Genomic DNA, 16,822 nt, shown 5'->3' on the forward strand with positions numbered 1-16,822 from the left:
TTATGTCATTCTCACCTCATTCCATTCCCAAAAGCAGTAGTCTTTTTTATATTACAAAACTGGAATCATTCTGTACTACAACTAACAGAAACACATAAAATTATTAAAATGTAGATTTTTTTTCTAAATTCTCATTCTCCATAAATAAAAAAAATCAACAAAGATTCAAACTTTATCTTAATTACACAGAAATGCTATTGCTAATAATCATCAAACACAATGCTAACATTCATAAATCATTATTCAAGACTAAAACAAATACATTGGTATCTTTAGTTTTGTGATTATAGAGACATGTATTAATACACACACATGCATACACAACAAGCCAACATGAACTAAGTGATTGACAATATAAATGGCAATGAAATGCAGGATAGAAACAGACTCGCCAGCAGGGCCGTCGAAACCGAAAAATAGAACCATGCTAATTCGGTTTAGTTCGGTCCTGATTTTTCAAAAATTCGGTCTAAATTTCGGTTCGGTCTGGTTATTGTAAAAAATATTTCGGTCGCAACAAATAGATCAAATATACCAAATCATAAATACTATAATTTTATGTTATATATTTTACATATATCCTAAAAATTATAATCATAAATTTTAATTTGTAATTGTATTTATACACTTTTAGAACTCTTCATATCACTTTAACTTATTTATATTTTAAATTTTAATACAATTTTATTATTTTCAAAAATTCTGTCTGTTCGGTCCAAAACCGGACCAAATCGTAATACAATTTCGGTCCGGTTCGATCCAAAAAAATATGATAATTCGGTCTATTCGGTTCGGTCCCGAAGCGTACGCGCCAGAGAAAGAAAGATGAGATTAATTGGGTTGTTCCTTTTTTTTATTATTCTGAAAATCTTCAAATTTGAAACAAGATATTCACTTTTCCTTTTTTTTAGCAAGTGCACCTTTTTTTTCCAATGAAATAACTGTGTTTGGGCTGAAGAAATTTATTTGAATTGCTTTTGGGCCTAATATAAAATGGGCTGGGCTGTTATGACATGAAGCAAAAACCAACAATTAAATCTAATCAATACAGCGTATAAACCAGTCTCAAATCTGCAGCTTCTTTCTTCTTCTTGACAGAGCTGTTCTTCCTCAACAACACTGAATAACACAGTCGGTTAGGTTTTCAACTCAATCAGCAACCATGTCGACCGTTATGCAGAAAATCAAAGATATTGAAGATGAGGTCTCCTCCCTCCCCCCCCCCTCTCTCTCTCCGTCCCTCTCTCTCTCTCTCCCTCTCTCTCTCTCTCCCCCTCCCTCCCTCCCTCCCTCCCTCTCTCTCTCTCCCTCTCTCTCTCTCTCCCTCCCTATCCCTCTCTCTCTCCCTCTCCTTCTCCCTCTCTCTCTCTCTCCCTCTCCTTCTCCCTCCCTCTCTCTCTCTCTCCCTCTCCTTCTCCCCCCCTCTCTTTCTCTCCCTCTCTCTCTCTCTCTCTCTCTCTCTCTCTCTCTCTCTCCCTCCCTCCCTCTCTCTCTCTCCCTATCCCTCTCTCTCTCCCTCTCCTTCTCCCTCTCTCTCCCTCTCTCTCTCTCTCCCTCCCTCTCTCTCTCTCCCTCTCTCTCTCTCTCCCTATCCCTCTCTCTCTCCCTCTCCGTCTCCCTCTCTCTCTCTCTCCCTCTCCTTCTCCCTCCCTCTCTCTATCTCTCTCCCTCACCTCTCTCCCTCCCTCTCCCCCATATCTCTCCGCCTCTCTAATTATCTATATGTGTTTATATATTTATTCATCTCTAATTGAAATTTTGTATCTATAGTTGTAAATGAGCTGTGCTTTATATGATCTAGCAGAATATGTTTAATAGCCCCAACAACTAATTGCCGAAATGTATTCGATAATAATTAGGGTTTAGCGAATTAAAATGCAAAAATTCCTTTTTCGGTTAATGACAAGAATTTTTGAGTATAATAAGTATATAAATGTTAAATACGTAATCTTGAAAAATGGATGGATGAAATGCTGCAGTCCCGAGAGCGTTCTTACTCATTAACGTTTAACTGTAGGTAGCCCGTAGCCACTAGATAGTCCATATAGAACTGGAAAGAGGTTAGGTATATCATTCTTTTTACTGCCAAATCACTTTCTGCTAACTCCGTCCATTTCGTGAGTTTTGTGGCAGACACATCTTGAAAATCCTAGATTTTTATTATCTCTGAGGCCCATAACTTTGTTATTTAACCTATATATTTTGTACGAAGTTCGTGGAGAACTGATCAATATACTCATTACCTGTAGCGGTACAAGGAGAAACAAGATACCCTTGTAAAGTGCATTATTCATCATTACTAACTTGATATATACTAAGAGAATATTAAATGCTTGATTTTTACCAACCAATGCATTTAATAATCCTTGGCTTTTGTTGAAAATGGTTCTCTGTAGTTCATATCTATATTAATTCTGTAATCCCCTAGTCCATTATGTCGGTGGTGCAAGTTGTGATAGAATCATTTAAAAAAAATCTTATAGTTATGTTGATACTGCTTCTTGTATTGTCTTTGTCTCTTTGGTATAATGCTAATGCGATGATACCTCCTTATTTACTCTAGATGGCACGGACGCAGAAGAACAAAGCTACTGCCCATCATTTAGGCTTGCTGAAGGTAAGTCCTGATCCTTTCATGTGATGTGATTTTAACATAAGCTATTCAAAATGATGTAAAACAAGGAACAAAAAAAATTATTTTTACGATAGGGCAATTAAATGCTTTCTTTTTCATCCTTCAACATAGAGTAAAAAAGTGAATGTATTAGAACTTAATTGGGAAAAATATCAAATTGATCACTCATTTCATCTAAATATATAAAATAGGTCATTACTCTCCAATTTGACTTAATTTGGTTACTAATTTGAAAATTTGTGTCAACTTAGTTATTATAAATTTAAAATTTTGTATCGATATAGTCATTGGAAGATGATTTATTTGAATCAAATTTTCAAATAATGATCAAATTGAGTCAAACTGGAAAGTAATGACATACTTGATATATTTTGACGAAACGAGTGATCAACTTGATATTTTTCCCGGGCTAATTTCCCTAATGTCTAAGCAAATTGTGCATAAAACATTTTTTCGCGAATAGTGTACTATTTTCGTTTCTTGATAAGCTTTTTTGGTAAAAAGTTTTTTTTAGTAATTAAGTGCTGTGGTGGAAATGCTTCCTTTAAAGTATTTGATTTTTCTGCGTTTTTATAATTAATTATGTGAGTACTTAGTTACCTAAGTTTGGATTTAGTACTTAATGTCTACAACTACTGTTACATACCATAAATTTCTTCTCTCCTATTTATAGTAAGCTAGTATGTTTTTGAGTACATGACCACCATCTTACCATACATGTTCCTTACAAGTTTTTTTCTTTGCGACACATTTCGTCGCTTGATTTATTTTATTATAATGTTTATCCTTTTGTAATGCTAGGCTAAACTTGCGAAGCTACGACGGGAGCTTCTTGAGCCTTCAACTAAAGGAGGTGGTGGTGCCGGAGAAGGTTTTGATGTTACCAAAAGTGGAGATGCGAGGGTTGGGTTAGTGGGTTTTCCGTCAGTAGGGAAATCAACACTTTTAAACAAGTTGACCGGAACTTTCTCAGAGGTGTCTAATTCTTGAAAGTGATCCCCTAAGTATCTTTCTTTTTGATAACAGGAATCAGACATATACCACCGCCAGTATCTTGTGGTTTCTAACGTAACACGAAAGGAAAAAATAGATGAACTCAAATATCATTTGAAGACACAGTTCTTCTAATTACTGTGATCTTTAGATATGTGATTGTGAGATTTACCTTCCATTGATATTGTTAAGCACATCAAACGTGTGCTCTAGATCCTTGCTTTATAGTCCTAAGTACATAAAAGATCACTTTTTTTAAAAAAATCAGTCCATAATATATAAGGAACTGGTTATTATAAATATCATATGCCGACCTTGTTTCCTTATAAATTATTTCTTTTTGATAAGAATTTCCGTGTAAAGAGAGCATTCTCGTCTTCTTATGCTTTTTTTCCATTACTTATTTCTCTTGTTGATCTGGTATAATGTATATTCACATGTAATTTATAAATTCATTTCAAGTTTAGTGGTGTCACCATATTGAAGATATAAATGTCATGAGGTTTGTCTTGGTTCGCTTATGATATGTTAAATACAAATCATGCCGAGTTTCTAGTGTGCATGAATCTCTTCCGGTTCTCAATATTACTTATAATTAGCATTATGTTCTCTCATAGATGAGAATGGAGTAGACAAGGTGAGCTACGAGAAAGCAAGTTTAGGAGAGGGTAACATTTTGATATTGCCTATAACTTGACTAGACATTTTGGAGGTGTTAAAAATGTGCTCCCCTTTTTTTTTACATGGTTAGAGGGGTTAATATAGTGCCTAATTATTCAGTGTTAACTGATATATCAATGTGTGTAATAAAATACTGCTAATAGTGCATTTCCTAAAAGTGTTTTCTTTTCCTGTGGGTTGCAGGTTGCATCATATGAGTTTACCACCTTAACTTGCATTCCAGGTGTGATAACTTATAGAGGGGCTAAAATCCAGGTACTACTATATATTGCAAGTGTTACAAATTATCATTGTAATACTTTGCTATGTGTTTCGTGATATTATTGATGTTTACTGATGCTGTTTAAAATTTATTAAATTTGAGTTATAAAATCTGGATGCTATTATATTGATGTTTTTGTTCAATGACAATGGAACCTGTACCCCATACCTCTAACTAACTGATGCACCTCCCACCAATGGCAGAGAACCCATAGTAAACTATTTGGTGGTCCCATGACTCTGTTTCTAGATATAAATATCACGATTACCATCTGTTTTCATGTTTGTTATCTTGTTAAATTCTGTAACATGCAAAAGAAAACATGAAAAATTTCAATGTACAGAAGTTCGAACTTTAGGTATCAATTCACTTAAATTCACCTGATGATAAAGTTAAATTACAATTTGCACTAGTTAACCGAAACATATTAGTGCCAAAATTGTGTTGCGTCTTCACATAAATTATAGTTTTGGTTATTTCCACTGCACAGGCATTTTTAAATTGAAAAAATCATATGAATAAATTTGTTAGTTGGTGAATTTGCTTTCAGTTCTTCTCTCAATTGAAGCTGTAGAATTTTATGAATATATCATGTTGTGAATGTGGAGGCATCGTCGGGGCCCCCTGATACTTAAATGTTATATCTTGCCATTGTTAATATTTCTCAGTAATCCTGATCTATGATATCCTATTTATGGCAGTTGTTGGATCTCCCTGGTATTATTGAGGGTGCTAAGGATGGGAAGGGTAGAGGAAGACAGGTAATTGTTCTGTTGATTTGTCATGTTTTTCTTTTTTCAGTTTTTGAGATAAAAAAAGCCGAATTAAGACATTTGTTGTGAGAGATATTTGAGTTTTCAATCATGATTCATGAATGAATTTCAAATTGCCCCTGCTTTAGATGTTTTTTGGTTCATATGCAGTTATCTGTTTTTAATTATTCAGGTTATCAGTACAGCAAGAACGTGCAACTGTATTATAATTGTCCTGGATGCAATCAAGCCAATAACTCACAAACGTTTGATTGAGAAAGAACTTGAGGGGTTTGGCATAAGGTATCCCGGTTTTTGAGTTTAATAATGTATTACGGTGTTTCATCTGCTTTAGTTTTTTATGTATTTATCGAACTGTCTTGCTAAATGTTATTTAGTACTATATGAATAGTGGGACAAGGGTGGGTGCAGCTGGAAGACTGGTAATATTAATATTATAATAATTTTTTAAAATGCATTTTACTTATGAAACTATGCAAACAATATTGAATGTCTCAAAAAATTTAAAATTACAAGACGGCCAATCAAAACAGGACCGATGTCATTTCACTTGCGTGCTAGGCTGTTTGTGGTCTTCTAAAATCAGTATGCAATTTCGATTTTTATTACAGAACATGTTCATGATCTGCTTTTTAAGGATAAGAAATTTATGATTCTTTACAAGAACAGGGTCTGTTATTGGTTTGACTTTCTTATATGGAGTTGTAAATTTTGGATGTAAAGCAAATTTGTGACTTGTCACTTGTGCAATTGTTTTCCTATATGTTTATCTTTTATTCTCTTCTTTATAATGTTGCATAAATTTTTACTTATGAATTATGATCTTCCTCTTTCTTTAGGTTGAACAAGGAACCCCCTAACCTGACATTTAGAAAAAAAGAAAAGGGTGGCATAAATTTTACATCTACAGTACCCAACACACATCTGGACCTTGACACTGTGAAAGCAATTTGCAGTGAATATAAAATACACAATGCTGATCTTACCCTTAGATATGATGCTACTGCTGACGATCTCATAGATGTCATTGAAGGTAGTAGGGTGTATATGCCCTGCGTTTATGCTGTCAACAAGATAGATCAGATAACACTTGAAGAGCTGGAAATTCTGGATAGACTTCCTCATTACTGTCCTGTCAGGTAATCATTATCTAGAAAAACTCGTGTTGACATGTGACATTTTTCCTTTCAAATCTGTAACAATAGTAAAATATAGTTATAAGTATCCCCAAATATTAAAAAATTCTACTGAAATACTGTATATAAATCATGCTTTTCTGTTGGTTATCCCGACTATTTACTTCTTCATGTAATTACATTATTGATTTACACTAGTCCTATTCCAATTGTAGATAATATCTTCGTAAGTTGTGGTTATGCTTGACACATTGTTTAAGGCTAAACCTGGTGTTAAGCTGACGGTGGCAAATACATCGCAAGCAAGTTTATTGTAAATCATAGCATGTGGAATACGATTCCTCTATGTTCATGAATTTTTTTCCGCGTATGTCTAAAAACTTGTTATAATATAGCAGCACGAGTGTCGGCCATTCAGGTGGATTTTGGAGGATGCTTCATGGTTGACTGTCTTTGTTGCCTGTTAGTAAACTGTAGTTATAGGTTTATCTATTTGTTGCAGTGCTCACTTGGAGTGGAATCTTGATGGTTTGCTGGACATGGTTTGGGAGTATCTATGCTTAACTCGCATATACACGAAGCCGAAGGGGATGAATCCAGACTATGAGGACCCAGTGATCTTGTCATCAAAGAGAAGAACTGTTGGGGACTTCTGCACAAGAATCCACAAGGACATGCTTAAACAATTTAAATAGTGAGTGCTCTTCTTAATGTCATTCTCGTCTTGCTGATGTCTGTAAAATGTTGATTGTGCTTTGGGTATATTCTGTGATCCAAAAAGAAAATCTAATTAAAATTAATCTTAAAATTTCAATTACACTATAAGTTACCCGATTATCATCAATCCTCCTTGTGGAGTAATCTTTCAAATTGGTATGATGTTAAGAGTAGTGTTTTATTTGATAATATTACATCTAGAAATTGTACTTCTGTTCTTGGATGGTATTTTTTTTTCATTGAGACAATTTCCTTTGTACTGGAATATCCCATCTTGATATAGATTACTGTAAACTTAACTGCAGTTAAACAACGGAAGAAGAGAAGGAAGTGTTGCTTTTGATTTGTGCTGTATAAATTTAAATGTTCTCTTTATAGTTCTTACAATGTGTCAGCCTTGGTTTGTTTCTTTGTGATGAATACGATTCAAATACTAACACATGTGCTGTTAAATGTGCTCTTTTCCCTGAAACTAGGACGCAAAATATGGAATTCATTATTCTTCTCACACTATTATTTTTAAAATTAACTCTTGTGTAATGTTGCAGTGCATTGGTTTGGGGATCAAGTGCAAAGCACAAACCACAAAGAGTGGGCAAGGTATAATTTTATAGAAATTTGTTTAAGATTATGTTTTTAATATATGTAGCCTTTTTTTCTTCTTTTCCTTTATTTATCTTAATCTTCTTGTGTTGTTTTATGTTGCATAGTAATCGAGATGTTAGCAAACAATATATATGATGCCTTTATATATTTTAACTTTTTTGTACACCAGGAGCATGAACTTGAAGACGAAGACGTTGTGCAAATTATAAAGAAGGTGTGATGTCACAATCGAGAACTCATGTTTCAAAGTGTATTAAACTCTGAGAGTGTTGGCTTGGTTTACTCTCCATTGTAATGGACATGGCACCCATCTTTAGCTAGTATTAGATTTAGTATATGTTGGCTTGATGTTGTCAAGCACCTTGTTCTAGCTTTTTGTCCCCAATATGAGTGAAGCAAAGCACGATTCAGCTCTGTTATTCTATTATGTGTCAAGAGCTTGTCTTCTGAAGTCTGAACAAAACATCTGGAGGATGTCAGGTTTGTTATATAACAAGAAATGTTTGAGATGCTTTGTTAAATACTTGACGACTTGAGTTTATTGAATCTTATCTTCTGTTTTCTTAGCAATTTGCATTGATTATGCACGAATTTCAGCTTGACCTTGACATGACCTGGGTAAATTTGAATGATGGTGTTCATGGCATTATGGGATTTTTTTTTTGAATCGAGTATTAATACTTCTTGTTTCGACATTTTAGTTTAATGTTTCTGAAAAACGGAATGTCTGAAATAACTAGTTTTTGTCAGAAACTTAACCAAGTGTAGTTGACACTTGATACATCAGAAACTAGATAAGTGTCCTTGATCTTGTTTATAATAGTTATAAGTTCATGATCAGGTTTATAATTAAACACGCCCGGAACATGTTTACAGGTGCATAATTGATCTCTGAACATTAGCATAAATAGTTCATCTCCTTTGTATCAGACAACATTAAACTAGTTCAATTCAACTACCAAATAATTTGAGTTCTTAACATACTGTATACTGGCATGAAGAGAATTCATATTTAAGACATCGAATTAGCGCAAGCTATAACATTAATTTCCATCATAATTGTATTGTATCCATATGCCATGATATGAATATACTGCCAGCATTGTTCCAAAATATATCAAGGGGCCTGTGACCTTCCCCGGATTCCTGCTGACACACGACCTTTGTAGTTGTTCTTAAACAAATCGCGTTACAAGACATACGACCTTTGTAGTTGTTCTTAAACAAATCGCGTTACAAAAAACCTTGAGCACCAGAAAATTGTTCACCGAGCAGTTTCCGCTTTCCTGCAGCAATTAAAGCAGCTGAAAATGCTTCTTCTTCTCTGTAGAACGACAAGACCACAGTCAAACCAGGGTCACAATAGCATAGTAACGTTATATATTCTTCAAAAACATAAATGTTGGTTAAAAAATCGATATTTGAAGGTAATGCAGGTGAATACTAGAACAGAATACAAATGTCTTGATATGATTTATTTGATGTTCACATATATCCTTTCATAAAAACCAGATACAAGATACACTCCTATATCTTATGGCCCCTGATAATGTTGTTTGATGCATTAGTAATCAACTTGATGTATTCTGTGTATGGCTTCATTATGAGCAACCCTACTTGTTTCTACTTGTTTCGAGATATGCTAGCAACTTGCATTTTATTTCGTGCCAGATCATTACTCCCTCCGTCCCGTTGATTCTTATACGTGCACTGTTTGTACGTATTTCGAGGTTTCTATAAAGTATAGTTTCATAATGTTTTTTTAAAATTATTTTTTTTGAATAAAAGTTTAAACATGAAACTTTTATTCAGAAAAAAAAAATTTTAAAAATATTGTGGAGTTATACTTTAAAGGAGCATTGAAAAGCGTGCCGAAAAATAATGTATAGAATTCAATGGGATAAAGTGAGTATCAATTAATCATTCAAGTTGTTGGCAAAAATGCCAATAACTGCCCAACCACCTCACATGATCACTCCCAACACATAATCAAGTCACTCAATGCTATCTAAAATATGTGCAAGTCTATGAACAGCAAGTATTACAATGGAGTGCAATCAATGAAGTGAACAACCTACTCCTCTTGTACTTGTATTCAAGTCCACAGTCTTGATCCCAAATCTGCTTAGTTCCCCACTCCTTTCTTCACAGCCAACAAAGAGAACATTCGTTGTATATATGGTATACGGGGTCCGGTCTACAGCAATCGTACGCTACAACATACCATATTGCGGTCTTTTTCTGCCATAAGTGTAAGGTAGGGTTCCTGGTGTAAATGCATTGGGGCCAATATTTACACATACCGCGGCCAATATTTACACATACCGCGGTCGTTTACCGCAGTATTGTTTGTTATAAAAATCGCTTGCCCTAGACCATTTTGCCTTTGCCGTAAATAAAATATGTTCATTTAAGAGAACACAAGGGACCTGAATGTACAATCTTATCATCACTTAAAATTGAGTGGAAATGACATGTTTGTGACTCGAAAGTGGAAGCAGTCGTAACCAACTGGCAAATAGTGGCAACAGTGGAACCATCCATGAAACCACAACTGAGAAGTATGGTTAAAACTAAATTCATAACCACATCAGTTTTGGAGATGAAGAGACATTCTAAAGTCAACATGGTTAATGCTTAAAAACTTGTCCTAGCAGGGGCATTAAATTTTCTGAACATTTCTTAATTACTTGCAACAACAAACAACCATACCCTTCCTTTACTAGACAACACACAGAGAGATGAGCAAAAACCAGGAAAACTTACAGTTGGAGAGTGGTCCTGATTCCAATCATGAACAGTGTCGACTTTGCTCGGTTTAGTGCTGTTAGTGGAGGAAGAGATGAGCTCTTCTTCATTTCCAAGACTGGCTCTGGAAACATCCCTCTTATTCTGTTTCCTCATTTCTCTAATCTTTGAGAAATCTAGAGAGTAATCCGGTACTTGTTCCTTCGAATCCCAGTCACCAAACTGTGGCACCGATAGCCATGGCTCATTTTTCTACAAACAACACAAGATCAAGCTCTCATTACATCTAATGAAGAACCACCAAAAAGTTATACAATTTAAGAAGTAATCAAATGAAATGTACCACATAGATTCTCTAGCATATTAAATTTTGAGAAACCCCTTTAAACAAAAATTCAAAGATAATTAATCATGTCGAAATCGAAAAAACCAAAGTCTATCCACAAACCTCACTCTGTCCCCTCAGCCCCCGAAAGATCATGATTAATTTGTTGGCGCACTTGGTAATAAAAAGCCTATTTTCTGAACAAATTTGTCACATATATTACAATGGGGGACTGGATGTTATGTATAGAAAATTCTAGCTTAAGTCAAACCTATGAAGTATTTAACCATATTAATAGAGCCAGTGTCTGTGATTAGCCTAGCCTGATATTAATTGCAGGCTTGAATCTTGACAAATGGAGTATTAAGAATGTTAAAAACCTCCCAGAAAACATATAAATACTAGGATATACACAAGCTTCATGTAGACCTTGTGTACTTAAAATATAATAAATGGTCAAGATGGTGATCATGACATGACATCCACTTAATTAGGCCAGTCTCAAAAACACACTTATATGTTCCTTGACTTGTGTTCATTTTCTTAGCAAAAAATTAACAATAAAGAAAATTTATGGGGAATCATCTATATTAACATATAGCATAATCAAGATTCATGCATGAACTGAAAGAATGGAAGATGAAAAATTGCAATATTAAATTTATATCACATATGTAAGTTATAAAGCAAAAAAAATACAAATTTGAGCATGGAAAATAGAGAAGGATCAAGAATCTTACTTGCTTATGATCTTCCATATGAACTGAAGATGGAGTACAGATGCCTTGTGTATGTCTAATCTGCAAATACGAAACTAACTATTTAAATATATTTAAAGATATGAAGAGAGAGAGAGAGAGAGAGAGAGAGAGGGAGAGAGAGAGAGAGAGAGAGTTACTTGTTGTGGATTTACAAGTTGATATTTGTACAAGTGAAGCAGTTGAATGACAGAGATATTTCTGGAAACTTGCTATCTATGACCTTCTCCTGTTCTACACCATATCCTTTTGTATTTTCTCTTATATATATATATATATAATACAACTATATAAATAATTATTAAATTTTTTTAATTGATTTTGCACGCACACGTTAGAAATCGAACTTTTAACCTCCCGTAAAAGTTACAAATAATAATTTATGAAATGAAAATTTTAAATTTGTTAAAAATAATTCTATAAATTTTTAGATAACGGGACTGTGATAATGTACTTTTGATCTCGACAAATGAATATTTTCTCTTATAATTATTAAAGTTTAAGTGTATTGAGATTCTTTTTAATTTCTCATTCAGGCGCCGAAAGAGAAATGATGATATTATTGAAACATATATTTGGTACAGTCAGAACTATGATGCATAACACAGTTACACAGTTGCAGGCATCAGTGGCCTGCAATATTTGACTCATTTGTATAAACTAAAAGAATGTAGACTTAAGCAGCCATATTTTGAAGAAAAATAAAACGAAAAACAAAGAGCAATACCTTTCTTCTTATTGCTAAGCCCGCACACACGTCACGAGTAAGATGCTTGACCTCTTTTCGAGAAATCAAAATCTCAACCACTACATCAATCTTTTATCCGTAAAGAGCAGTATAGACTACACCTGTAAATATATTACTAAAATTATAGAGGAAAGTTCACTTCTTTATCAAAGAGGAGGTTTAAACCTCCACATAAGACAGGCTATGTTATTTACAGACTATGTTACATTTTTCTTTTTACATTTATTTAAGGATTGTTGTATGAAAAATTTGGAATTAAAAGGTTTTTTATTCCCGTGAATAGAAAGAAGGTATTTGAGAATATTTGGAACATAAAAATGTTTTAAGTTTGAGAATTGTTTCGATTTCGATTTTGTTCCTGTTTGTAAAAAAAAATTGGAGTCCAAAAGATCTGATAACATGGATTACTTGTGGTGCAGCATACTGTATCAGACTTGAATTCTCTTGAACTCATGTTATTATGTTTATAGAACTAAGTATTAGTTACTGTTTGAAACCAGTAATTCAATGATGCATGGTTAATGGATGTCATATGGTTTCTTCTAGACATGTACTGATGTACATAGTGAAACTGAAGCAGATCCGGGTGTTAAAGAGTATAAGATCTTGTTCATGCCTTTTTCTAACGTCTTAAGATTTTATTTAGATGGACTGCTTAGTAGACAATGGTAAGATCATGTTCATGCTTTTCTCTAACGTCTTAAGGTTCTAGATGGACTACTCAGTAGAGAAGGGCATCGACCAAAATAACCTAATGCAAATTAGCAGAGAGAGAACCTCCTACAGCAAGAACTTATCCTGCAGAATAGGGAAATACTCGATAAATCCAATTCAATCGTCGTCTCAGTATCCATTTCAAGCAGCAGAGCTTCCAATTCTGTTCCTTCTTTCTGCTGCATTGTGTTGGAACTCTTGGAAGTACTAGCAAGCCCACCATTCTCTATATCAGATACTAAACTAACTTTAACAACCACTCCTACGACTGTTGTTTCCTTTCAAAGCTGATTCGGAGGCCAATCTCCCTTCTAGGACGTCTCCTCCAGTTTTGTGGCTTGCTTCTCCATGTTAGCTCAACATTCTGCAATCTTTAGTACATTCTCCGCTTGCTTGTTCTCAGACCAAGGTTCCGATTTTTCAACTATGCCACCTAAAACAATAGTGATCATTCGCCAACATGCCCCAATGAGCGCTCTTAACCAGAGTAACACATACTTTACTGATGGCCCCTAGACTATTTCTTCATGTTAACCACAATGCTAACAAGTCTTTGAATTCACATCAAACAATTCTTCGCAGAAATATCGAGTAATTCTTGAATTCTTCCACTCTTTCAGAAGGTTGCACATTTGATACTAGACCAGTTCTGTTTTCCAAGCCGCATTGGCCTGAGTATCTAGCATTCTAGCCACTTCATTTCTTACTAGTTACTTTAAAATGTAAAATGCACCTTGCAAAGCCGCCATATTTTTTTTCTTGCATTGTGTATTGATTGCACTGATCTGCTCACTGCTGGACAATTTCAACCAGGTCTTGGGCCTCATGACACTAGGGTGAATCGGGCTGAGTCGGTGAAAGCACCGTCGAGGACTAATCGGGTAATCGGGAAATCGGGTATTAATCGGAATGATTAATAGGATTATTAATCGGAACTAATTTAATATTATTTTTATTTATAATTTATAATACATGTAATTATTTTACTATTTTAATTATACATATATAATTTTTATAAATATTTATGCAAATAAATTTAAAATATGAAATATTATTAAAGTAAACACAATTCTTAAAATTTAATTTATGAATTGAGGTCAATTTAAGATTAAAAAATTAAGAAAGTTTATTATTTAACCATTTAAAATAGTAAATATGTATACGAGATTACTCCCTCCGTCCCATTGATTTTTATACATACACTGTTTGCACGTATTTCGAGGTTTCTATAAAGTATAGTTTCATATTATTTTTTTTAATAAAAGTTTAAACATGAAACTTTTATTCAGAAATTTTTTTTAAAAAAAATATTGTGGAGTTATGTTTTAAAGGAGCATTGAACAGCATGCTGAAAAGTAATGTATAAAATTTAATGGGACAGATGGAGTATTATTTTTGTAATTATTTTACAAATTTATATATTTTATTTTTATTTTTTTCTGAATATTTGTTGATCGATTAATCCGATTTTTGACCGATTTTTGTAAAAAATAATACCCGATTTTCGCTTAATAAGTTCGATTTCTACCGAACAGCGATTAATCACCAATTAATGGTCGATTTTTAGAACTCCATGAGTGCATGATACTATAATTACATGAGTAATTTAATTTACTTGAACGTAAACAATAATTTTGAAAAAAAATTATTAGAGTATGAGGCTATTTTGTAGAAATTGACCAATTTTTTAAACATCACCAAAACATTATCCAATTTTTTAAAAATCGTAGGATAAATCACAAATCGACATCTAAACTATCCGTTTTGTTCTGATTTCCGAAATCTCATTAACTAAATTAATTACTGTTTTTAAAGGGGAGAGAAGATGGAAATATAAAAAAAATAAGAAGATATAAAATCTGTGACCTACGTGGCTAAATAGAGTACCAGGTGTTTACAGTACACGTGGCATTACAAGACTGGTTGTAAAAGATTCTCCGCAGAACCTGAACCACAAATATGAACGTGTGGTTTGGCCCCGGCGTTATCTCTATATTTTCTTATTATAATCCTCAACCACTATTCTAAAAATTCTCGATTTTAAAAAAAATTCCTGATTAATTTTTAAAAAATATTTGTCCGATCTATTTTTTAAAATTCGATTGATATTTATAAATTATTTTTTAATTATATATTTCATAACAAATAAGGTAAATATATTAAATATTATTAAAATATTTAAATATATCCTTTTTTGTTTCGATTTGTCGATTAATCCCTAATCAATATCTAAACAAATTATTAACGATTATCGATTTTTACAACCATATCGTCGACACATAAATCGGTATATATCGATTACTACTAGAACTACTATTAGTATATCTAGGACCTTGTTTTTTTTATATAACCCAATTATATAACTTAAAATTTCCAGGAACAAAAAAGAGTTACGGTGTTTAGTTTATGTAGTAATCAAAAAACATTAGAACGTAGTTACCTAAGTAATATAAAAATATTAACTACTCACCAAATTTAACTATGTAACTTATGGTTGCATAATAATAAACCAAACACAGATTTTTTTAATTAACTTGAAATTTGTAATTCTAACTTAGTTACGGAAAAGTTAAAATTCCTATATAACTGGTAATTGACGAAACAAACGAGGTATAAGATATATTTATATTATAATCATTGACAAATACTCTAAATCGTTAATTATTGAATACTACTAATCTTAAATCTGAATAAATATATATTATGCCCGTTTGAAAAATTTTAAAATAGGTAACTTGTGAATTAAAAAAAACAAGTGACTTAAAAGCAATAATAGATTAATACTTATAAGTTATATAAGTGTTTGGATAATTTTACTTATATGTCAGCTATTTTTTTTACTTAAATAAATAAATTATTTTTAAATATAATTATCTTAATTTATGAATTTTAAATTAGATTAATATTTAAAAATATGTATTTTAAAATTAAAGTTAATAAAAAGGAGAAATATCAAAAATAGTTGGAAAAAGTACGTCGTTACTAACATTTAATTTATCGTTTTATAAGTTAAAATTAAAATTTTAACTTATAAGTTGGATTAATAAATAGTCGTCGATAAATTATTACGGGTTTATAAGGGATAGACCCTTGTAAGTAAGATATTAAGATGCCAGACATGCCCATTCTCTCCGTTCCTCCAGGTTTTTATGTCGGGTACCAAGACTCGTCATATTTTTTAAATCTTTTATAAATTATAATCACCTAAATTATTTTAAATTTGCTCTTCTTTTAAACAAAAATATGATGTTTAAATTGTTATATAAAAAATGTTAAAAATAAATTATAAAATTATATTTCGTAATAACCTTGAAGTATACATCTAATATTAAAAAAAACCGTTAAAAAATAAGGAGGACGTAGAACGTACCGTTTAACTTACAAGATTATACTAAAGTCTTCTATACAATTAAAACTGGAAAAGAAATTTAATTAAAAATATTTGTTTCTATAGAACTTATGTGAGAAATCTCATAAATTTATGACCACTCGTGTGGTCAATGAATAGTAACAAATTTTGATAGTAGTACAGTAGTTTATTGTGTCACGCAACAGTTATACACGTAATTCTCATCAACATTTCTTACAATCTTAAAATATGTGGTGCAGTATAAATTTAATTAAAAAAAATATGTGGTCTGTTTTAATTTACTAAAAATAATTTATACTACTATCTTAATAACTTCCAAATAATAAAATATCTTTAAATTAATATTACAGCATTTT

At 32.6% G+C, this 16,822-nt stretch overlaps 2 protein-coding genes across 4 annotated transcripts; one reads left to right on the forward strand and one right to left on the reverse strand.

The window, feature by feature from the left end:
* The first annotated feature begins 1,045 nt into the window (after window positions 1–1,045).
* On the forward strand, window positions 1,046–8,373 carry LOC141701920 (developmentally-regulated G-protein 3). The gene is made up of 10 exons (XM_074505549.1): window positions 1,046–1,204; window positions 2,564–2,617; window positions 3,437–3,610; window positions 4,493–4,564; window positions 5,273–5,332; window positions 5,517–5,626; window positions 6,184–6,483; window positions 6,983–7,174; window positions 7,746–7,797; window positions 7,973–8,373. Exons 1-10 carry the CDS (start codon window positions 1,163–1,165, stop codon window positions 8,021–8,023), a joined length of 1,107 nt encoding a protein of 368 aa, XP_074361650.1. The 5' UTR covers window positions 1,046–1,162; the 3' UTR covers window positions 8,024–8,373.
* A 302-nt stretch (window positions 8,374–8,675) lies between these two features.
* On the reverse strand, window positions 8,676–11,883 carry LOC141701925 (uncharacterized). 3 transcript variants are annotated; one of them, XM_074505556.1, is made up of 4 exons: window positions 11,775–11,870; window positions 11,617–11,676; window positions 10,570–10,803; window positions 8,676–9,127 (listed from the first exon to the last, which is right to left on the reverse strand). In XM_074505556.1, the coding sequence occupies exons 2-4, from the start codon at window positions 11,632–11,634 to the stop codon at window positions 9,068–9,070; spliced, it is 312 nt and encodes a 103-aa protein (XP_074361657.1). In that variant the 5' UTR covers window positions 11,635–11,676; window positions 11,775–11,870; the 3' UTR covers window positions 8,676–9,067. The 3 variants fall into 3 exon arrangements, with proteins under 3 accessions (XP_074361657.1, XP_074361655.1, XP_074361656.1); XM_074505554.1 differs by lacking the exon at window positions 8,676–9,127 and adding an exon at window positions 9,654–10,232 and having other exon boundaries at window positions 11,775–11,883; XM_074505555.1 differs by lacking the exons at window positions 8,676–9,127; window positions 11,775–11,870 and adding an exon at window positions 9,655–10,232 and having other exon boundaries at window positions 11,617–11,768.
* Window positions 11,884–16,822: the final 4,939 nt, after the last annotated feature.

Source organism: Apium graveolens, unplaced genomic scaffold, assembly GCF_009905375.1.
Source record: "Apium graveolens cultivar Ventura unplaced genomic scaffold, ASM990537v1 ctg447, whole genome shotgun sequence".
In the NCBI taxonomy this organism is placed as follows: Eukaryota; Viridiplantae; Streptophyta; class Magnoliopsida; order Apiales; family Apiaceae; genus Apium; species Apium graveolens.